The 24,351-nt window shown below is 38.9% G+C and overlaps 1 protein-coding gene and 1 pseudogene across 2 annotated transcripts in view; both read left to right on the forward strand.

Annotated features, from left to right (window-relative positions):
• Positions 1–24,351, forward strand: part of CUNH9orf85 (chromosome unknown C9orf85 homolog) — a 79,198-nt gene that overhangs the window by 41,238 nt on the left and 13,609 nt on the right. Inside the window, exon 3 of one of the 2 annotated variants that reach the window (XM_029568142.1) lies at positions 20,835–20,956. The exons of the other annotated variant lie outside the window; for it this stretch is intronic. Within the exon in view, the coding sequence (XP_029424002.1) occupies positions 20,835–20,847 (13 nt within the window). The 3' untranslated portion in view covers positions 20,848–20,956. Of the gene's footprint in view, positions 1–20,834; positions 20,957–24,351 lie in introns of those variants that run through there. 2 annotated transcript variants of the gene reach the window in all.
• LOC103741845 lies at positions 3,260–4,916 on the forward strand (annotated as a pseudogene).

Below are 24,351 nucleotides of genomic sequence, written 5' to 3' on the forward strand. Positions count from 1 at the left end.
TCCTTCCTTCCTTCCTCCTTCCTTCCTTCTTTCCTCCTTCCTTCTTCCTTCCTTCCTCCTTCCTTCCTTCCTTCCTCCTTCCTTCTTTCCTCCTTCCTTTTTCCTTCCTCCTTCCTTCCTTCCTTACTCCTTCCTTACTCCTTCCTTCCTTCTTCCTTCCTCCCTCCCTCCCTCCCTCTCTCCTTCCCTTCCTCCCCTCCCCTCCCATCCCCTCCCCTCTCCTCCCTCCCATCCCTTCTCTCTTCTTTGCCATGCCAGGAATTGAACTTTGGGTTTCACACATAGACAAGCACTCTATCACTATTCCTAGCCTTCATTTGTTTCCCTGATGATAACCATTTTGATTGAGGTAAGATGGAATTGAAAAGTTATTTTAATTTTTATGTCTAATGGCCAAGGATGTTGAACACTTTTTCAAATGTTTATTTTCCATTTGTACTTACTCTTTTGAAGCTCATCAATTCATTTCATGGCCCATTTTTTGATTGGAGGTTTCATATTTTGGTGTTTAATTTTTTCAGTTCTTTATATAGTCTGTTTATTAGTCCCTGCCAGTTGTATGGTTGGCAGACATTTTTCCTCATTTTGTAGGCTGTCTCTTCACTGTTGATGGTTTCCCTTGCTGTGAAGGAGCTTTGAATTTTATGTGATCTCGTTTGCCAGTTATTGTAGCTATTTACTGACCTGCTGGAGTCCTTCATAGAAATCCTGTGGCTATGTCCATATCAGTTCTGCTCTGATCTTTATTATTTCCTGCCATCTACTATTTCAGGATTTGACTTTTTCTTATGTTTTTAAATACTTTAAACTGTGTCATTAAATTAGTTGTTGTTGATCTCTGTGATTTCTTAATATAAGCATTCATAGGTGTAAACTGTCCTCTTAGAACTTCCTTAATTGTATCTCAAAGGCTCTGATGAGTAGTGCTTCTTTATCTCTGCTGACTGATTTTGGATTGAAGTCAAAGTTATCAGGTGTTAGAATAGCTATGGCAGTTCGTATTGGACTTCTAGTCACTTGATAGCTTGGCTTGCATTCTTTGACTTTCGATCTAAGTGCATCTTTATCAGTGAGGTATGTTTCTTGGAGATAACTAATAGGTGCATCTGGTTGTTTAATTGATCAGTCAGTCTGTGTGTCTTTATTGGTGAGTTGAGGCTATTTTCATTTAAGATTATTTTTGATAGTTGTTTGTTAATTTTTGTAATTTTATGGATTATTTTTCTATTTGGTTCCATTATTGTTTGTTCTTTTCTTTCTTTCTGTCTTACTACTATAGGGGTTTGCTGGTTTGTCGGACTTGGTGGATTCCTGTGTAACTTTTCTTTGTTCATCAGTTCTCATGGGTTTTTTGTTTGTTTTGTTTTGTTTTGTTTGTCTTTTTGAGACAGCATCTCCCTGTAGCCCTAGCTGACCTGGAACTCACTATGTAGACCAGGCTGGCCTCAAACTCAGAGATCTGCCTGCCTCTGCCTCCTGAGTGCTGGGATAAAAGATGTGAGCCACCATGCCCAGCTGAGATGTATTCTTTATTCCTGTGTTTTCATAATCAAAACTTTCTTCTTCTATATTAATATTTCTTTAAGCATCTTCTGCTGTGCTTGACTGGTTTCATAAACTATCTTCGTTTACTTGTCTTGACATGTCCTTATTTCTCTGTAAACTTTTTTTTTGAAAAATTATTTACTTTTTGTGTACATGTGTCTGTCTGCCTTTGTGAGTTTATGTGCAGGAACCACAGAGGTCAGAAAAGGGAACCGGAGTTAGAGGGACTTGTGAGCCACCTGACATGGGTTCTGGGAGCTGAACTCTGATTCTCTGCAAGAGCAGTTAACTGCTTATAACTGCTGAGCCATCTCTCCCTCCACCCCCCACCGCCCTGTCAATTTTTCTCAAAGGTAACTTAGCTATATAAAGCAATGTTGAATGGCGGGTGTTTATTTTCTGAGTTTGAAATTTATTGTGTCATGCTATCCTGACCTTTAGAGTGGCTGATAAGAAACCGGAGTTGGGTTTTCCCCTTTACGTCTTTTAATATGGTTTGCTTTGTGTGTTCATTTATTTATTTGTTCATTGGTTGACTGGCCGATTTGTGTGTGTGTGTGTGTGTGTGTGTGTGTGTGTGTGCGTGCCATGGCACATGTGCAGAGGTCAGAGTACAACTTGTAGAAGTCAGTTTTCTCCTTCCACTATGTAGGTCCTAGGGATCAAACTCAGGTTGTCAGGCTTGGCAGCAGGCACCTTGACCTGCTGAGCCATTTTGCTGGCCCTGCTTTGGGTTGTTAAGATCTTGACTATAATATGCTGTGGAGAGGTTCTTCTCTGCTCATGGCTGTTTTGAGTTTTTGATGCATCTTGCATTTGAATTTCATTTCTTTCTCTAGATTTTGAAAACTCTGTGCTGCAATTCATTGAGTATATTCTTCTCTGCCTTTAGTTTTCACCTCAGCCCCTCCTTCGACACATCGAGTCTCATTGTCTTTTGACTGCATCCCAGGATTCTTGGATGTTATAGTCATTAGGTTTTTTTTCTCTTTATTTTTTCTTTATTTCTCCTCTATCTTGTCCTTCATCCGTGATATTCTTTCTTGTGCTTGATGAATTCTGTTGGTTTTACTTTCCACTGGCATGTTTTAAGCTCTACTGATTTAAGCATGTTACTTTAAACATGTTTAGTCTAGAACATTATGAATTTCCGATTATCCTGAACATGTGACATATTAGACATTTTTGAAAGCTTAGCTTTCAAATTCTAGTCTGTGACTGGGAACGTTGTAGGAAATGTAGCTTCTTACTTTCTCTGAGTTAATATTAAGATACATCCAGCAATCCAGGTACACTCCTTTAGTCCTAGCACTCAAGCGGCAGAGGCAGCCTCAAACACACATACACAGTGAGTTCTAAGCCAACCAGGGCTACACAACAAGACCATGTCTTTTAAAATAAAAAAGATGCATCCAACATTGTAAGAAATTTGAATCTGGTGTGGGAGCAGGCCTGTCATCGTCTGCGGCCTGGGGGTTCCTCATACTGCCCCTGAGGCTTCCAGAGAACTTGGCCTCCCTCAGCTGGCTTAGTAGAGCAGCCTGTGGTGGCCAGAGCGGGCCTAGAGGTGCATGAGGGACATTAATGCCGCCTGTCTCCCTTGGCTGCTGGGTGCCGGGCTGCTGAGGTAACTTTGTCTGAATTGCCCAGCTGAAGAATGCATAGTACCTTAAAAGGTTGGCTGTGATGAATAAACTGGAATTAGGAAGCTAAAATGCTGGAGGTTCAATTCCTGGGAGACGATGATGTTCATAGTCACATTCTTGATAGACAAGGAAGAGGGAAATTATAGGAGAGAGCTCAGCTTTTGGTTAGTCACAAAAACATAATAAAAACTCCAGAATATGAATTGGAGGAAAGTGACCAGGAAGTCTTCAAGGATCAGAACTACATGGAAGTTCTGGGAAGAATTATTCAAGAATCCTTGGGAAATGGCTCTACCGTAGATGGTGGGAATAAAGGATTCTTTTCAACATAAAAAACACCCCAAAAGATACTAAATTAGCTTCAGAACTAGCAAAAACACCAAGGAAAAGCGTTTCATACAACTTAAAGAATGATCCTGAAATTATGATAAATGCTGCTCAAAAGCAGGGGGCACTGTACCCCAAGGAAAGACAGCTGAAGAACAGTGACAAAAGTGAAGCTGTCAGCAACGCCTCATTCATAGTCAAAGAAAAAGAATAGTGCCAAAGTTACATGCTGAAGGTGAGAGCGGGTCTTCTGCCTCCATGATGAAGGGGTAGCAAAGAGCTGTGAGGACACTAGTGCAGTCGTGCTCAGTCAGAAGAGTCAGGCTCAGAACAGAGTGCGCTCAGCTCCTGTTTGCAAAGGAACACCTCCCAGCAAAACGAAAAGAGACAAAACAAGTGATTTAGTAGAAGAATATTTTGAAGCCACAGAAGTTCAGAAGTTTTACATAGAACACACTGCAGAAGCCAAAGAGAACTAAACTGGATCAGCAAACTCTGGCACAACTTACTAAGCACATTTTCTCCCTCCTTTTCTGCTGAAATGAGACAATTAAATCAACCGTATGAGAAATTTTTCGTAAGTGGATGCTGCAGTTACACCTTGGGTTCAACATTGTGCTCTATGGTTTGGGTTCTAAGAAAGATTTACTAGAAAGGTTTTGAACCACCATGCTTCAAGATTGCATTCATGTTGTCATCAGTGGCTTCTTTCCTGGAATCAGTGAAATCAGTCCTGAATTCTATAACTGAAGAAGTCCTTGATCATATGGGTACATTCCGAAGTGTGTTGGACCAGCTAGACTGGATAATAAGTTTAAAGAAGATTCTTCTTTAGAACCCTGCCTTCTTATCCACAACTTGAGTAGCCAAATGTTGAGAGGAGACAATAGCCAACAAATTATTGAACAGTTGTCACCTTTGCATAACGTGTACCTTATAGCATCTGTTGATCACCTCAGTTCTCCTCTCATGTGGGATTGTGCAAAGTAGAGTCTTAATAATTGGCTCTGGCATGAAACTACCACATATAATCCTTATACTGAAGAAACCTTTGAGAATTCTCTTCAGGTTGAACAATCTGGATCTCTACCACTTAGTTCTCTGATTCGTGTTATGAACCCTTATCCCTAATGCAAGAGGGAGTTTCAGGCTACTAATAAAGTACCAACTGGATAACCAGGATAACTGTTCCTACATTGAACTTTCTTTTCAAGGTTTTTACCAGCAGTGTTGGGAGGCTTTTCTTGTCAACAGTGATCTCACACTCCGAGCCCAGTTAGCTGACTTTAGGGACCACACCTCTAAGAACAAAGAAGGGACTGATGGAGTGGAATATTTAGTAATTCCTGCTGACAATGGAACATTGATTTCTTGGAAAAGGAGGAAGAGGAGGCTTAAGCTGTCCTTCGCCTTTATGTAGAAGGGTTATTTTACTCCAGCTGTCATACTGGTCAAAGTGAATGTTCTTCCAGCATACAGGATTAAATATTAAAGGGGGAGTTCATCAGTTCGAACCTTGATTAGCCTGGCTGGTGTACTGTTTCTAGTACTATGCAGTGGTCTTCCACTAGGAAAAAACATGTGCCTTTAATTTATTACCTGTCTGGAGACTTAATGCTGGAATGAACAGTGTGCTCAGGGATTATTTCAAACTGGATGTTTTTAAAATTTTTTGAGTTTTCATCACTCCCAGAGCTGAATTACTGCAAGTACCCTTGTTCCAGAGTATGAAAGTGCAGAGGTTGGAGCCGATAATGTGTCCTGTGTGTCAGGGTGAAGAGTGGAGGTGGTAGGTCATCTCCTGACTTTTCTGAAATGACAAGAAAAGGTATAAATGAACTAGGCAGTGGTCGGTTACTCCTTGTGGATGGATACTGCATACTTAGGGGACGGGTACTATCCAGCTGAGATAGTGGGGAAAGTATAAGGCTTGCGGGGTATGTGCCCAATCTAGAAAGCACGTGAACTATGAACTGTGATATTTGACATAACTAATATCTGTACTGTGACCTTGATTTTCATAGACAAGTGAGAAGTCAGGCTAAGAAATAAAATCTTGAATTTCATTTTAATAATTGTTCTCAGGACAATAGAAAATAAAAGCATTTCATTCTTGTAAAAAAAAAAGAAATTCAACTCTATTGATGATGCTGATTGTATAACTTACTTTAAAATTGTAAATATTCATTCAAGCTAACTACCTATAAAACTTGTCTTTTATATACCAAGTATACAGATGCTCCTGAGCTTAATAATGGGGTTATATCCTGAGTAATACATTTTAAAGTATCCTATCTTAGCTTTACTTACCTTAAAATGCTGTCTGCATGCTTAGCCTACAGCAGAGCAAAAATCACCTAATGTGAACTACATAAGAATAAAGTACTGATTAGCTGTGTAATTAGTTGAGTACTGCACTGAAAGTGGAAGCAAAATGCTTATATGAGTAGAGTAGCCTTTCTTGGTCAAGACACTGGACATATTAGGCAGGAATTTCTTTCTTATACCAGCCTGTTCTGGGTACTGTAAGGTATTTCACAACATCCCTGGCCTCTTCCTGTTATGTGCCAGCAATCTCCCTTCCTGATCCCCTAGTCATGGCTATGAAAAAGGTCTCTAGCCATTGCCATATGCCCTCTAGGGTACAAAGATCCATCCCCAGCACCCTTCCCCCAGTTGAGAAACACTGTTAGGGAGGGCTTACAGGTCCAGGTCTTTGTCCAGGCCCTAGTCTGTTTGTGAACTTTGCTGTTTTATATGAACTTCTGCTGTAGTATGAGGACAGGATTAAACATGGGCTAATGCTTTATTACTGATGATTTTTTTAATGGATAGAAAGAGAAAAAGAAGGTTAGAGAGTCTTCTATGAATGGTATTTGCCTACCACATGTCTAAATTAAGAGGAGAAAAAGGTTGCTTGGTATGCCAGCAAAATGTCTCAAGGTTAAAGGCACCTGACCACTTGAGTTTGATCCCTGACGCGAATGAACTCAACAGAAGCTTTAGGAAAATTGTATTCAAATTTAAGGAAAAATACTCAGGGCAGGCAATCTGTAAATCTCAGCGGCTGCCTTGAAAGAGAGAATGTAAGGGAAAAGGGAAAAGAAAGTCGTAAAACTAATCCACCTGGATTATTTTTTTTTTGGATTATTTTTTTTTTTAAGAACTCATTTCACTGCTTGAGAAAGGGATGTAATCTTTTAACCATTAATATTTCCAGTGCCTCAAAACATGAACGCCCACATTTGGGTTCTGAGTATAAAATGTACCAAGTTCCTTGCTCCTACTCTGAGAATTACGGATTTTTGTAAAAGCGTTCTTGACCTTCCTCTCCACACTTACTTGTGCTGAATAAATTCCCCTATTTCTTTAGAGTTACTCTTACCCCTTATCTCACCTGTGCTCAAATATCTCTGTTGGTCCGGAGATGAATAAACCAGTGGTTTAAAAAAGAAAAGGGGGGCTGGAGAGGTAGATGGCTCTATGCTTAAGAGCACTGGCTGCTTTTACTGAGGACCTGGGTTCTATTCCTAGCATCCACATAGTGGCTAACAATCGTCCTAACTTCGGTTCCCGGGGATCCGACGCCCTCTTTTGATCCCCACAGGCATTGCATGACAGGGGTGTAGGCAATACATTCATACACATAAAATAAAGATAATAATAAAATATTTTTTAAAAAAGAAAAGGCAAGCCAGACATGGTGGCCCATGCCTTTAATCCCAGCACTCGGGAGCCAGAGGCAGGCAGATCTCTGTGAGTTCAAGGCCAGTCTGGTCTACATAGTGAGTTCCAGGACAGCTGGGGCTGCAGGGAGACCCTGTCTCAAAAAGACAGGAAAAAAAAAAAGTAAAAGAAAAGGCAAAAAAGTTAGTCCTCTTAAATATTTCAAGGACACTAGGGGAAAGTTGGATGGCTTGTATATTCCTGCTGCGGTGTAGAAGTAGGGGTGAGGGTGGAGCAGCTTCTAGAAGGCAGGAGGGAACACTACAAGCCGTAGAATTTGGAAGAAACGGCGAGGAAGGCAGGGAATGCTGCTAAGACACCACACCAGTGAACGATTCCCATTCACAGTGCCTACTTCGATTTCTTTCTCCATTTTGTCTTTTGAGGCAGAGTCTCATCATCAAGGCCAGACTTGGAACTCCTGATCTCCTGCCTTCCCCTCCCGGGTGCTGGTATTACAAATACATGACCACCGTGCCCAAAGCTCTTTCTTTACTATAATTTGAACTCCTGGTATATTTCAGACTGGCCTCAAACTATGAGCCTTCTGTCACAACTTCAGTCAGCCCTTATTTTTAAAAGGCTGTTGATCAAAAACACAACTCTTACTCCAACAAGAATAAGAGCATATCCTGAACTAATATGGGAGGCCACTGTTAGGTTCCTGGCAGGCTCCTAAAATGGCAGTGCAGCTCACATATTTTCAAATGAGGGGGGGTCGGGGGTTGGGGGTGGTGGAATTTAGCCCTAGGCAAGTCCTGCTGCTTACTAGGACTGACCAATCCAGAGCTGAACTGCCCAGCCTAGGTCATGGAAAGTTACCAATCACATGACTGCCTATAAAAGATATCTGACTCCCCCTGCACGTGGATTCTCTGCTGCTGTTTCTGGCTGCTGCTCCCCTGCTTCCCCAACAGGCAGTCCAGGGGTCTGTTTGCTCCCAAATAAACTGCTCCCCCCACCCCCATGGAGTTGCCTGGTCAGTGGTCTTCGCTGTGTCCTCTTCCATACTGCCATGACTGGTGGAAAATAGACTCCGGTTTCCCTGAATGACAGTTCCATCCTGGAGTGGTTACTTTTAACTTTTTCATCACAGAACAAGAGAAATAAATGAAGACATTTCCAGATGCACTGGTGAGGACAGCAGGTAGGCAGTCAACCACAACATAGTAGAGCAGGAAACCCTCTGCAGATCTCAGATGCTATCAGAAATCATTCTTAGCTTTTGAGTGGTCTGTGAAGTGAGTACAACCCAAAGGTTTCACCTGATAGTCATAAAGATATTGGGTGAGGTACAGAGGTAGGTGATAATGACTGTTGATAAAGATACCTAAAACGATTTCATCCCTCTGTTAACCTTCTACCTCTCTACAATCACAGAAGTTCTAATCAGTTGCTTGCTCTGTAGAACCTTCAGTGTAGTTGTTGCTTTTTCAGGGAACTTCAGTTCATAAGGAATTCTGTACCCCCGAAATTCTACTTAACAAGGCTCTGATTCTAAATGTAGTGGTGTGAGACTGTATTCCCAGCTAATTGGGACACTGAGACAGGAGGATCCCTTGAGCTGAGGAGTTCAAAGACAGCCTGGTCTAAAACCACCAAAGAAAAGTAGCAAATTAAGAGTACCACTAGCCTCATCTTTCAGAGGAAACACCTCATTGGTTCACATTCATTTGTCCATTGACATTCATTAGGTATATTTGTTCACTGAGCAAACACTGCTATGATATGAGTCTTTCTGAAGTTGTAACTTCCATGACCATCCAAAGTGTCCTTCCCTTGAATTCTTGAAGCTAGACACAGCAATTACTGCAAGGTACTAGAGGAATGATATGTGCCACTGATCAGTGCAAATTGCTCCTTGCTCTCTGTGTGATCTGAATTGATAGCATCTTAGTGAAAGTTCATAATTCAAATGGCTAGTTCAACCATCCACATGATCTGAATACTTTGTCTTGCCTCTGTTTTGATTGCATTGTAGAAGTCAAAGGGGGGTGGGTAATGGATTTTTTTTTAAGATTCTTTTAATGAGAACTATTTAATTTCTGTTAAGTTGATGCCTGTGTAAACTGAAGCATTTCCCCCACCGCCACCCAAAAGTTGCAGATAAGTGAGAATTTCTTGATTGTAGAGTTGGAAAGATACAGATCCAGAGCCAAATTATCATGGGCTGCTTTTGTTCCCTTAATAATTATTCATTGCCCACTTCTGTCTCTGACTTATCATTGTTTAAACATTGGATAAAAATCTTTGGACTATATTAATAAACAATTAGCTTTATCCAGTGCCAAAGCAAGGAATAAATTCATCACGTAATATCTAAAACCTGTAACAGTTTTTCCCACCCAGCTGTGAACTACCTATGTGATATTTTCAACAATGTATATGCAAAGTGCTTTGATTTATAAATTGTTTTTTCTCTAATTATAAAAGTTCATGTGGGGTTGAAGAGATGGCTCAGAGGTTAAGAGTACTGATTACTCTTGCAGAGGACCTGGGTTCAATTCCCAGCACCCACATGACAGCTGACAACCGTCTGTAATTCCAGTTTCAGGGAAATCTGATGCTCTCTTCTGATCTCCTTGGGCATTGCACTAACTGGGTGCACTTACATACATGCAGGCAATGCACTCATACAAATAAAATAAAAATAATAAATAAAATACTTTTTTTAAAAAAAGTTCATGTAACTGCTTCCATGTGAGAACATGTTATTCAGGGCAACCCAAATCGGTGTTCCTGGTCCATACTAGCTAACGCATATTTCACTCAGAATAAATGATCTCAGCTGGATGTGCTCTGTGACTTCAAGGTTAGCCTAGTCTCCATAATGAGTTCCAGGCCAGCTGGGGCTACAGGGAGACCCTGTCTCAAAAAGACCAAAAATTTTTTGTGATCTATGTGAGATCAAGGCCAGCCTGGTCTATGTAGTGAATTCCAGGCCAACTACAGGGAGACTGTCTCTCTAAAAACAAACAAAAACAAAAAAGAATTGAAGGAAAAAATAGAGACTAAAAGGTCTTTGTAAAAATTGGAGTTTTATGTGTTTATTGCCTGATGACTGACTTTCTATAGGTTATATTATTTTTACTGCTTAAATGTAGCAATTGGGTTGTTTCTCCAGTTTGTAAATTGTCAAACCTGTCCTGTCATATTATACTCCAATGTTGTTAGGGTCTTAGACTAAGTGGAAAAAACAGTATATTCATTATATTCCACAAAATGTATTGACTCAGAGGGTTGGAATGCTTATATAGAATATTTCACTAAATTTTATCAGTATAACCTGAGGTGATGTCACAGTGAGTTTCACTGAAATAGATTAAAAATTTTTGTTGATATCACATTCCTACTAGACCAGTGAAAATATGAGTACTTACCACATACAGAATTAGTAAGAAAAATTTTTCTGAAGCATGTCAGGAGGAAGGGATATTTAATAATTAAGTCTTCATTGGTGACCACTTCTCTCTCTGTGGATGCAGACATACCCACGGGTAGTTTATTTGAAAATCCATGTCAGTTTGTGATGGCAGAGGTTAGTGGCGTGAAGTCAGTTTATCTGCCAGAATCCAAAACCCTGGACTGTGGTTGTTTTTATCCCCTCCCCCATTCTTTGCCCCCATCCCTCATAAGCATGATAAAGATATCTGTAAATAGCTGAGTCAACCCCTGCAGTTGGATAACTCCCCAGCCCCTTCTAGTACTATGTGATTTAATGAGTAAAGGTTAGGTATGGCATTGCAGATCAATCAGAAAACTTTAAGGAAGGATAGACCTCTGGGATCAGAAACAGCTTTGTTATTATAGAACATTTCCCTTTTCTGGTATTTTGGAAATGGAGTTTTCTTGTTCTGTTTAGGTTCTGAAAATGATGTATTCTTTCTGATTTGGATTTTAAGAGCAAAAAGGCAGAAACCTGAATGAAAGTCCCCAAAAATTAGAAATTATATTCTGTTGAGGGTAATCATAAGAGTAATTGCAGGAATTCTTTGATGATTTGACAGGAAGCTTACTGAGTTTGGGCAAACAGGGTAAAAGAGAAAGGAAAAGATACCAAATACAAGCTGGCCTGTCTAGAGAGGTCACATATTACTGGGTTTAACCTGAGAGGTCTATGTGAGTCCATTTTCAATTAAGCAAGTAGATAATTAAGATTCTTATATTAAACTTAATATCCTTTTAAGGCTCTGCCTTAGAAATGGGGTTCAGTGACTACCCCTGTAATCCCAGCACTTGGGAGGTACAGACAGGAGGATTTTAGGAGTTCAGGGTCATTCTTGACTACATTGTGAGTTTGAGGCTAGCCTGGGCCATATGAGACCCCGTCTCAAAGCAAACAAAGAAAGCCTGTCACATACAATACATTTTAATAACCATTTGGGTATCTTACTTACTGTAGCTAGTAAGTGTGAAAGAAAGTTACCAGAAAGAACTCTTCACCCTGAGCAAAATTTCCTGCAAGATTGACCAACTGATAAACACTTCAATGACTGTGGAGAGTTTAGAATGTTACAGATCCAGAGCCTATTCACAAATATCTGGGGACATCTTTAACCCCATAAATAGCTACACCTTGCATAACTCTGTTTCTGAATTAACATTCTTATGACTAATAAAATGTATTAACAGACCACCAGGTCCCATACCAATCCAAAAGCTAAGAATGTCATCACCTCAGGCAGTCCCCTGAGTTCTCAGCCCCTATGCCAGAGGGAGGCTGGAAACAGGCATTCTCTGGAGGTCTGCTGAGATCACAGCCACTACACAGATAGACGTTGGAACCCACCCTCTCAGGCTGTCTCTGAAGGTGCTATTTTAAATAATCGCAAACTGAATCATGTTTCTTGTCTATCATCTCTAGTGTGTTTTGTTTGTTTGTTTTCCCCTTAGAAACTAAAGCACTATGCCAGGAATAATATCTTTAGTAGCCTGGACTTTTCCAAGGGACATTTATTTGTTCCTTAAAAATCAAATAGACTGCAGTAAACTGCCTTTTAATTTTAGCTCAGTCTCTTGGCTCTTATAGTTAAAAAAAAATTGTTTACACTAGACAAGGTTTCCTAAGGGGCATATTTTCATTCTATAAGTGAAAACTCTGTTTTGGTTAATTTAAGATACAGAAATTGTTTAAGTCATGGTGGATGACTGAGTCAAACCTTAAGGATTTGACATTAATATATAGCCAGGAATGAGAGATTATGAGAAAAATAATCTGTATCCTAATTTTGAGTTTGTTTCCTATGTTGACGCAAAAGGATAACTCTCACCTCAAAGGGGTAAGGGGTAGTTTATTCTGGAACCAAATATGAGTGGCCATGGCCCAGGAACACAGATTCAGATTACCTCAAATTCCATGTTCCGGCGTGGTAACAGTAACATTACTTTTTTATAGTAACAGAACAAAGAAAAGTCGTAAATGATGACACTTTTCAAATATGTTGGTGGATACATTCAGTAGGCAGGTCTTATCAAAGTTGGATTCTGCCTCCACATGATTGTGAGCTTCCCCTAATTGCACCATACTCAACCCCCTAACTGGGATTAAGTGAGGCCCCTCCCAAGGCCCCTGGGCAGACTTGGCTTTGGTAGGATAAGGCTGAGACCTTAGCAGACAGCCTGAGAGGGCGGGATCTAACCTCCATCTGTGTAGTGGCTGTGATCTCAGTAGACCACCAGAGGGTGCCTGTTTCAGGCCTCCCTCAGGATAGAGGCTGAGAACTCAGCAGACAGCATAGAGGCTGAGAACTCAGCAGACCGACTGAGAGTTCCAAAATTGGCACCCCCCCTTAGGGAACTTCCCAAATTTTCCTCTGAGTTCCCACTAATAGGGGGTCCAAACTTTAGAAGGAAGCCTGAGTGTACCTGACTGGAACCTGACTTGGGCTTCTGTGGGTGCTCCTGAGTAGCTGATCTGAAGCCATCAGTTACCTCCAAAATAAAACCTGACAGAATATGAAAACTGGACCAACCAGCTTTGCATAAACAGCAAGAAAAGGACCAAGGCACACCAGTAATACAAACAGAAGAAAACTTCATCTTAATTCTCATATCAAAATCACAAACAACAAAAGAAATTCACATGCCAAAATCACAGTGAAAGAATAATAAAATGGAAAGCCAAAATACTATGTCCCAACCAAACTCCACCTGTAGAAGAGTTCTACAAGGAAACCCCCTAGAGATAACCCAGGACACAGAATTTAAAAGAACAATCATAAACATGATTAAGGAGTTCAACGAATTTAAAGAACACACCAACAAATCAAAGAACTAAAAGAAGATAGGGATAAACTTCTGAATGAATTCACAAAAGAGAAACACTGAAGAAAACTCGGGCAGAAGCGAAGAAGGAAGTGCAAAATTCAATAAGCCGACTTGAAACAACAGGGGAAAACCTCACCACTAGAATGAATGAAATGGAAAACAGAATAGCAACACTGAAGGATAAAGTTGAAGAATTAGACCACTCAAGCAAAGATTATGGAAAATTTTAAAAAGCACAGGAATGGAATATGCAAGAGATGTGGAACACCACGAAAAGGCCAAATCCACGGATCATAGGAATAGAGGAAGGAGAAGAATTTCAGGTTAATGGTGTTGATCAGGTCTTAAACAGTATTGCAGAAGAGAATTTCCTGAAATTAAGGAAAGACATCCCATACAAACATAGGAAGCACATAGAACACAAAACAGAATGGATCAGACCAAATAGGATCAGAAAAGAAGCTCCCCATGGCGTATTGTAAAAACACGAAATGTACAGAACAAAGAATACTGAAAGCAGCGAAAGAAAAACAACAAGTCACGTACAAAGGAAAGGCCATCAGAATTACAGCTGACTTATCAACGCAAACTGTGAATTCCAGAAGAGCCTGGACCAAGGTATCTCCAGTTCTACATGACAAAGATGCCAGCCCAGAATACTTTACCCAGCAAAAATGTCTATTATAGTTGAGGAGGAAAGAAAAATCTTCCATGGCATGAAAACCCTGAAAGAATACATGTCCATGAAACCAGCCCTTCAAAGAATACTTGAAGCAATACAGAGAGCAGAGAGAAACAACTATACCCCAAGGGCAATGAAAGAAAATGAATAAAGGTATAATTGAGGAACCACAAAATTAGACAACACAAACAGCAATCAAAATGACAGTAACCAATACATATCTTTCAATAATAACCTTAAATGTCAATGGACTGAGCTCCCCAGTCAAAAGACACAGACTAACTGAATGGATTAAGAAACAAGATCCATCTTTTTTCTGTCTGCAAGAAACCCATCTAACCTTCAAGAACAGGCACTACCTTAAGGCAAAGGATGGAAAAGAATATTCCAAGCAAATGGCACTAAGAAATAAGCAGGGGTTGCAATTCTAATATCTGACAAAATAGATTTCAAAGTAAAACTAGTCAGAAGAGATGAGGGTCACATTCTGATCAAAGGAACAATTAACCAAGAAGATATTACAATCCTTAACATATATGCACCAAACTCTGGCACACCCAAATTCATAAAAACAACACTACAGGACTTTAAGACACAGATTAATTGCAACTCAGTAATAGTAGGGGACTGCAGTACCCCACTGTCTCCATTAAACAGGTCAACTGGACAAAGAATAAACAGAAGTCTGAATTAAATTATACCATACATCAAACGTACCTAACAGACATCTTTTGAATATTCCACCAAGCACCAAAGAATACACTTTCTACTCAGCACCCCATGGAACTTTTTCAAAAATGGACCACATACTGGGCCACACAACAAACCTCAACAAATACAAAATAATTGAAATAATTCCATGCATTCGATCTGACCACAAAGCAATAAAGCTCAAAATCAACACTGGACAAAGCCCTAGTCACTACACAAACTCGTGGCGATTGAACAACACACTCCTAAATAATGAGTGGGTCAAAGAAGAAATTAAGAAAGAAATAAAAGAATTCCTGGAACTTAATGAAAAGGACAGTACAATACAACACAACCTCTGGGACACATTAAAAGGAATCCTAAGAAGGAAGTTTATAGCTTTAAGTGCATATTTTAAAAACTTACAAAGAGCCCAAATAAATGACCTAACAGTGCAACTCAAGACACTGGGAAAGCAAGTACAAATGAAACCCAAATCCAGTAGAAGAGAAGAAATAACCAAAATCAGAGCAGAAATTAATAAAATAGAAAGAAAACAACACAAAGAATCAATGAATCTAACAGTTGGTTCTTTGAAATGCTAAACAAGATAGACGGACCGCTTGCTCAGTTAACCAAAGGAAAGAAAGAGCAAATCCAAATCAACAAAATCAGAGATGAAAGGGGAAACATCACAACAGACACCCAAACGATTCAGACCATTATAAGGGAATATTTTCAAAACCTATACTCCCCTAAATTTGAAAATCTAAAAGAAATGGATGGATATCTAAAATCATGAGAACCAATAACATTAAACCAAGAAGAGATCAACAGTTTAAATAGACCCATAACATGTAAGGACTATGGAACATCCCTCAAAATGTCCTGTAACTGTGGTGAGTCCACTTGTCCTCTTATTCAGGGAGGCCATGGAGACCCCACCAGATGGACTTGAACCAGTGTCCAGTCTATAAAGAGGAGGGTCAACTCAGAGGAAATATTTCCTCCATGCTTCCAAGTGAAGCAGCCATGATCAAGTAGGACCTTTGACTTATCTTACATAGATGGAGCTAGTTTTGACTTATCTTCACATAGATGGAACTGGTATAAGAAAGGAGCCATGGGCTCTTCCCAAGCCCATGTGAACCCTGAAGAACAGATACTTGAACGACCTTAAGTATAAATATAAATTGATTTATTTGGGCCAACTATGTGGTCTTAAACATCCAAAAAGAAAATATAAGCAAAGAGTAAAGTGATCAGTATAATTCTTGAAGAGTTTGAGGGATTACACTTCTCAGACATTAGGCTTAAGTCCATATCAAAAGTTATTTAGACAGTTATATCTCATTGGTGATTTGGTCTGAATCAGAAAGTGCTGTTCAGATGTAAGTCTTGAAATCTTGTTCTGCAATACTGTAGTGCCCACCTGTAGCTAAGGAAGACAACCACTATTGTTTTAAAATAATGGCCCAATTTGTTTTCTCCCCTATCTAGAAGCCTTTGAGAGGGAATTGACACCCATTCTAACCACTCCAACAGCTATCAAAATGCCTGAAAGCAAATCCTGAACCCATCACTCTCAAATCCAGCCTTGGCAGACAAAAGAGAAATGAGGAGGAACCCAATAGAGGGATGCTTTTGGAACTCCCCTCAAGAAATTCCAATGGACTCTTACATGAACATTTGAAATTTGCCCTGTCTGACTTTTTTCTAGTTCCCTGTCTGGAACTTGTAATGCTAATTACTCTTGCCTTTACTTCTCCTCACATCTATTCACCAGTCAAGACTTTCTCTCCCCCCTACAGATAAGAGTTATGCCATTTGGGAGTGTTTTAGATAGACACTCTGAAGGGGTACTCCAATTTTCTCACCCTGCGTCCCTGTTCAGCATGAAAGAAGCTAGAGCGGCCTGCATCCCTCTTCCCTATCCACAAGCTGGGTAAGCTCTTCAGAGGATGTTGTGATAAGAGTACGTAGGAATTGGCTAGGCAGTTAGTGTAAAAAGACCCCAAAGAAAAGTAGCCAGCTTCTTGGCTAAAAGTCAAAGTGTCTTTCCACTTCTTAGCCACAGACTCCATTCCAAAGGCCAAAAATTTTGAAAGTATTTGGGAGCTCTTATCTAATCCTTAAAAGATTTTAGGGCTACCTCTTCAGAGGGGGGATTATTAGAGTAGCAAAAAGATGAAAGAGTATATGAAGTTATCAGAAAAAAGTGATGAGGCGATATGGGAGGAGTTGGAGGGGAGGGAGTGGGCATGGATTTGATCAAAACACCTTATATGCTTATATCCCTGTATGAAATTCTCAATAAATTTTTAAAAATAATAACACCTTCAGTGTATAAGACACTGTGCTGTGAATAGTAGAAAATATGAAGACGAGTCTCCCCTACAAAGTAATTTATGAGCTCTTTGGAGCTGTGGGTCCGGAGGTGACTCCTGAGCAGGTGGCTAGAAGTGGTAGATATTCATGAAAGGGAAGAGGGACTCTGAGGACATAAGGTACTACTGCAGAGGAATAATAAGAGCAGGGGAAATAGGCTCAGAAAAGTCCTGAAACACAAGAGTGATGTGGATGGTGTTACAGGAAGCCCTGCGAGGAGGAGCCAGTGAAAGAAAGGGGCCTGCATGCTTCCACAGCTGGCACTCATAATCATGAGTTGCTGTTTCCTGCTTTGTGATTCTTGGTAAATTCATTCACTCTACTGAGTGCTTGTTTGGTTTTGGTTGAGACAAGGTCTCATAGTGTAGTTTAGACCATCTGTGAGCTCAATCCCATTGCCTCAGACTCCCCAGTGTTGGGATTGCAGGTAAGCACCATGATGTTTTGATTTCTTCCTGCTGATCAGTAAACAGTAATACTATTGTTTCACAAAAGAAGTTTTGGCCTGCCTTGAATATACATGAAATAAGGGAAAACTAGACTTGGAAGTTTGGGTTTTGTGGTTCAGTTTCTGGCTTTAAAATAGTTTTCTTTTTTGTTGTCCTTTTACAAAACAAACATATGAGTTCTATCAGCCCTTCACATATACCAGTGTGTGACATGTGACAGTAAGTTATACAGGTTGGCTCCTTTTACTGTGCTTCTCCCAGCATTTCTTTTAACAGGCATCATCTTTCTGCAGGCTTATCCATCAGAGGAGAGTTGTGTCCCTACATTTCTTAGTATTAAAATACTCTCTAGTGTAATTTTAATCATAGGTAGTAGCTCTTTATGCCATATTGTACAATATAAGACTTTAAACTTTGGCCTTATTCTTGTCCAGGATCTTGGGTCCTCATATTTTTAAAGGTAAAAATAGAATTTGTAATCCTTGGCTTAGGCATCTTCCTTTACTTGGAGGCTGCCTTGTGGCACTGATTACTGCAGCAACTTTGGTTTGAAATGCTCTTACTGCAACAGTTTTTCTTCTCTCCTTTTAATAAGCTATTCTTGACCAAAGGTGAATATTTTGTATTCTTTTTGAGAATACTAGGATAGTTCAGTCTTCTACTGCAGTAAGAGGAGGTGATATTGCTTATCTTTTTAGTTTCAAATATTTAGTCTGTACACAAAAGGAAATGAAATATAATTGCTTCTAGGAAAGGTATTTGGAATTGGGCAGGAGTGGGGAGGGATTATTTCCTTAAAAAGCATTTTGAGAGGCTAATAGGATCTAATCCCATAGTTCAATTTTAGAGTCTTCATATTGTGAGTATAGACTGCTTAGGGTCATTGCAGGAAATGTGACCTTGTGAAACTCTGTCAATACTGAGTTTTTATTATTGTACACCAAAAGGGTGGAGCGCAGTAAGTCATTGTTTACCAAAGCACCCAGTAATCACTTGTGTGAGCATACCACAAGGGAGCTAATTATGGCTAAAGTTAATGTATAGTAACCGAGAAACAAGTCAGTACTAAAAAAGTTGTAGCAGAGTAAAGTATATTTCTATCGCCTCTAATCTGTTTTGTGCCAACCCCAGTGGATATTGTATGTTCCAGAATAAATTTTACCTCCCCTACATTGAACTTCCAGCTGTTGATATAAATTCTTTTATAGTTACGACAGTGTTACTGAAAGGTCCTAAAGTTTTGGGGGGGGGTTGTTTTTGTTTTTGTTTTGTTTATGAGTTTGTAGAGGCAATAAACACGGAATAATTCAGATGAATGTAATAGAATACAATGACACTGACTTTCCTCATGCTAAAGTGTCAGCAGTTTGGGTACCCATTATGAAGAATGACATGTAAAAGAAGTTAAGGTGACTTACAAAGATGATGCGACAGGGCATGACACAACTGTGCTAGAATCATAGTTTCCCATTCCCATTTCAAAATAGTTATAAAATATTTATTTTTGAAATACTTATATTTCAAAATATTTTTCAATGGTCCACTGAAAACATCAAATTCTGTCACTTTCAACTCCCTATAGGAAACATTTAGCTCTTCTTTTGTGTTTTGTATTGTAATAAAAACCAAACCATACTGTTTTTAAAAATGTACATTACTGACTCCTTTGTCAGTAATTATGACATAGGAACAATCTGTGTTTTTGTTTGACCACATTTTCCATTAAGCTGTCTAGTTGTAATATGCTAAGATAAACATCTCTGAAGTTTCCTTAGCAGAGTATTCAGAGTACAGCAATTTTCAAGGAAAATTAAGAAAGAGTATATTTAGGTGAATTTAAAGTTACTCTTTACCGTGAATTTTATAAAGAAAACTACCCAGTACCCATGTGACAGCTAAGAACTGTCCTTAACTCTAGTTCCAGGGGACTCTGATGCCCTCTTCTGACCTCCTCTGCATTGCATGACATGGGTGCACTTACATACATGCAGGCAATACACTTGTAAACATTTAAAAAAAGAAAATACTCAGGAGTGCTTAAAAAATTTATAGCTAGTTTTAAAGATGCTTTAAAGTATTTTATAGGTTTTATGACAACTTGGAATATGTGTCTATCAAAATGATATCTAAACTGCTTTCATACTTATGATCTGGATTCTTTGGATAGGTAAGTGTTGTATTGAGTTAAAAAATGATGCAGGCCTCTGTTAGCTTCAGACCTCCTCTCTTATCCTCACCAGGGGCCTAGATTGTCTGGAAAAAAGAAGGCACGCTGAGGTTCCACTAAGGAAACAGAAAATAGAAGGTTGTAAAGTTCTAAAAATATCATTTATATTTTCACAAGCATATATTACCTCTATAAGAAGGGAAAATGCCGTTTAAGTATGTATATCTTTCCTTTAAGATAGCTGTATTTTTTAATATTTATTATTTTTATTTTATGTGTATGCATGTGTTGCCTGCGTGTAGGTATCACAGTGCAGCTCCTGAGCCTGCCTGTGTCTGTGGGTGTTGAGATTCAAACCCGGGTCTTCTGCAAGAGCAACCAGTGTTCTTAACTGCTGAGCCATCTCTCCAGCTCCAAGATAGCTGTATTTTTATTCAGAGTTAACTATCCTAACAAAAACTGATTTTTCAGAAGGAATTGAAATTTGAAAAGAGCAAAATTACTTTTAGCAGCAGAATTCATTCTGTTCTTAGAATTGGTCATTTGAATCTCTTCCAGCAATGGGAACCTAGAAAACTCCCATGTAGGAGTGGAAGCAGTTTCATTATGATGTAAGTCAAGAGTTCTTAAATGTTTATGAGCATAAACATTTCTTAAAGAGTTTAACAGATTCTTGGGGCTAATTCCCAAGATTCTGGTTATGTAAGTCCTGCGTGGAGCCTGGAGATCTGCATTTTAATAAGCTATGCAGATCTGTGATTCTTAAGGAGTCACTATTCTTAGAGCAGATGGGCTTGCTAGAGGATCAGGACCTATTGACTCCAGCCTCCAAAACAAAATAGCCATTTAAATGGACTTTACATGTAAATTTTAACACTGTTCGTTCTGTGAATACAACTTTAACACCACATTAGCAACTTAAATATTTAACGGTTTGTTTATTTCAGGTCTCCAGCATGAAACAAAATATTTGTCGAAAAGGAAGCACACTCTAATTTCCTTGAAGTCTTAGATGAACTAAACTAAGAGAGACTAACATTATTTTGGAGCTTTAAGAAATTAAAGCCAAAAGTGTTGTAGAAACTTTCATAATCCATTTGAATTATTGAAACTTGATTCCATGTGATTCTAAAGGTATAATTTTTAAATTCATTTTTATTACAGACTAATTTAGTAAAGCTTTTTGCAATACTAGAACACAGTGTACCAAAATAAGTTAACACAGAAGTTTCTATAACTGTTTTTACTTAGATCATATGTCAAAGAGGGATTTTTTAAAAAGTTTTGCTTAAGTTCTAATTTCTCCCAGTTGATTAAAGTTCTAGAAGTATAATGTATGTGTTGTAAAATTCAACCTTTGCTGTGTACATTTTAAGTTTTAACCTACACAGTTGCGGGATCAACATCATGTTGAAGATATAAGCTATTTTAATTACCCAAGACTTTTCTTCACGCCACTTCGTAGTCAGTTCTACCCATTGTAAGCATTGATTTGTTTTCCTGTACTTTGCCTTTCCTGAACACCATGTGTGGAGAATCCTACAGTGTGTAGATCTGAGTGTCACTTCTGTAGCTTACTGTAATGAGTTTGCAATTCATCCATATTGTGTGAATCAGGATCTGCTGCTGAGTAGTAAGTCCATTGGAAGGTTACAACAGAGGTTTTTTATTCACTCACCAAGAGACAGACATTTAGTGTGTACTATAGGGTGACTCTGAAGGTATGTTGTATAGAATCTGATATGGCAAAATGGATTTTATATGAACATAGTTTTCATTTTTCTTGACTGAAGATCTAGTAGTGAAATTATTTGATTGTAAGTTAAGGAAATATGTATGGAAAATTTACAGGCTGGGGGCTGAAGAAATGACTCAGTGGGTAAGATCACTTACTGTGCAAGCATGAATCAAGATGGGCATTGGCCTCACAGGCACCTGTAACTCCAGTGCTGTGGGACAAGAGGAACATAGTTTTCATTTTTCTTGACTGAAGATCTAGTAGTGAAATTATTTGATTGTAAGTTAAGGAAATATGTATGGAAAATTTACAGGCTGGGGGCTGAAGAAATGACTCAGTGGGTAAGATCACTTACTGTGCAAGCATGAATCAAGATGGGCATTGGCCTCACAGGCACCTGTAACTCCAGTGCTGTGGGACAAGAGGGTCACTGGGACTTGCTGGCCGCCAGCCTGGGTTCAATGAGACCCTGTCTCAAAGGAATAAGGCTGAGAGTGATAGATCAGGACACACAACGTTCTCCCCAGTCTACACAGTCATGTGCATTTGCACACACTTTACCATCCACCACAAACACAATACCATAAACACACACACACACACACACACACACACACACACACACCAAAAAAAAAAAAAAAATGCAGGTTGCTTTCCAAACTGGCCGTGCTTTTAACATTCTGGCCAGCAGTGTAGGCAAGTCCTGCATTTTTAAAGATTGTCAAGTTTTTCCTTTTGTTTGTTCTATTTTAGTCCCCAGTGAGTAGCTTCATCTCATTATGATTTTAATTAGCATTTCTCTGATGACCAATGATGTTAAGCATCTTTCCATGTGCTCATTTTGCATTTTAAAGTTCTTTGTGTATTATTGTCAGCAGCGTTGGAGAGGGACCAGAGACAGCTTTACACTGCTACCCACAGCAGCCTGAGGAGTCCTTTTCAAAAATCTTTGTTCAAGTAAAGCCAAGACTCTTGACTTCTCTGCAGAAAATAATTTCAGTATGTGTGTTAGGAAGAAAGTTTGACCTCTATTTAAGCAGAGAATTATTAGGAAGACAGGTGTTCATAGAAAGAGGAAGACACAGCTGGTGTTGCTTAACTGCCCTAGCAGTAGCTGTGTCAACTATTTTGGAGGCTTTGGGAGGGACATTGCTTAAAGGGCTTCTGAGGAACTCTCCCCTCTTTTCCCCTCTATAGGGTGACTCTGAAGGTATGTTGTATAGAATCTGATATGGCAAAATGAGGGATTGTGAGGGTTGTTTAAGAGGACGTATCTTTTTTTACTCTAAGTATGGGATTCTTCTGAGGTTCCTAGAAATATGCAGATTTAAAGGTCCATATACACTTAGGCCTTAGCACAAGTCATTGCTATTTTAATATTCTTATAGAAACATCTGTATATTGAAGGAATAGTGCGTCTGTGTAGGCAACCTTCACAGCAAATATTAATTGTCCTGAAATTCTTGACTTTCAGCTGGTGAGAGACTTCAAGATTTCTGGGTGAGGGAGTCTTTCCCTTCCTAGGTCACTTACTTTTCCCTCTCTTTTTGTCCTGTCTTATAGGTACAATAAAAAAATGTGCTTTACAAATATTTTTTTCCAATTTTTGTTCCCCCACTCCAGCATATTTAAATTAATTCCATTGATTTTTGTTGTTGTTGTTGTTGAGTTGCCAACATGCTAAAATGCATACAAGGGACCATGTGCATACACATACAAATTTTAAAAATAATTTGTGTCTTCTAGAGTGCCAACCTATTATAGATAGATAAACAATCAAATAAATAGTTGAATTATTATGCAATTTCCAATAATATTATTTGAGCAGAAATAGTTTTTTGTTAATGTGGTGCTGGGGATTGAAGCTGGGCCTTGCATGTCTACTACACCACCAAGCCAAACTCTCATTCTCTTAATGGTGTCTATCAGAGGGAATAACTTTTATTTTGATGAAAGTCCATCTACTAGATCATGGCATACAGATCATGGTTTGGGTTTTTCAAGGATCAAAATTCAGAGTCATTGGTCATTGCTAGGAACATATACTGTTTACTTTTGTTTAGTAAACACATTATGACTTTATTTGACACACTTAATTTCTAGAGCTTTTTTGGTATGTTTTGGGGATTCTCTACATAGGTGATGATTTTTTCTGAGAACAGATGGATTTAGTTTTAGTTCTTCTTTCTGCTCTTTATGATACTTCATTTTTCTGCCTTACTGCACTGCTGCAGCTTTGCGTACAATGTGTTGTTTTGACCAGGACTTTACTGTGTCACTTCTTTGTCTTTTGGTTTGCTATAATAATAATATTATTATTAAATACTATTAAATATAGCTAAATTAGATTAAAATTAGAAATATAAATACAAAATATTATTATTTTTAATTGTGTGTGTCTACATGCCACAGCATGCATGTGAAGGCCAGAGGACAATTTTGTGGAGTCTGTTCTTGCCTTCCACCTTTATGTGGATTCCAGAGATTGAACTCAAGTTGCCAGGTTTGTGCAGCAAGTACTTTTACCCACTGAACCACCTCACCTGGAATTCTGATCTTTATTACTTTTTTAAAAATTATTTGTTTAATGACCACACAATCAGAAGAAGCATTTCATTACAACAGCATTGATGTATTCAGTAACAATTTCCAGAGCTAAGATGCATCTCCTTCAAAATTGGCTGTAAATTTTTAGGTTTACAGTTGAATTAATACAGTTATACAGT

This window comes from Nannospalax galili, unplaced genomic scaffold (genome assembly GCF_000622305.1).
Source record: "Nannospalax galili isolate Female #2095 unplaced genomic scaffold, S.galili_v1.0 scaffold761, whole genome shotgun sequence".
Lineage (NCBI taxonomy): Eukaryota > Metazoa > Chordata > Mammalia > Rodentia > Spalacidae > Nannospalax > Nannospalax galili.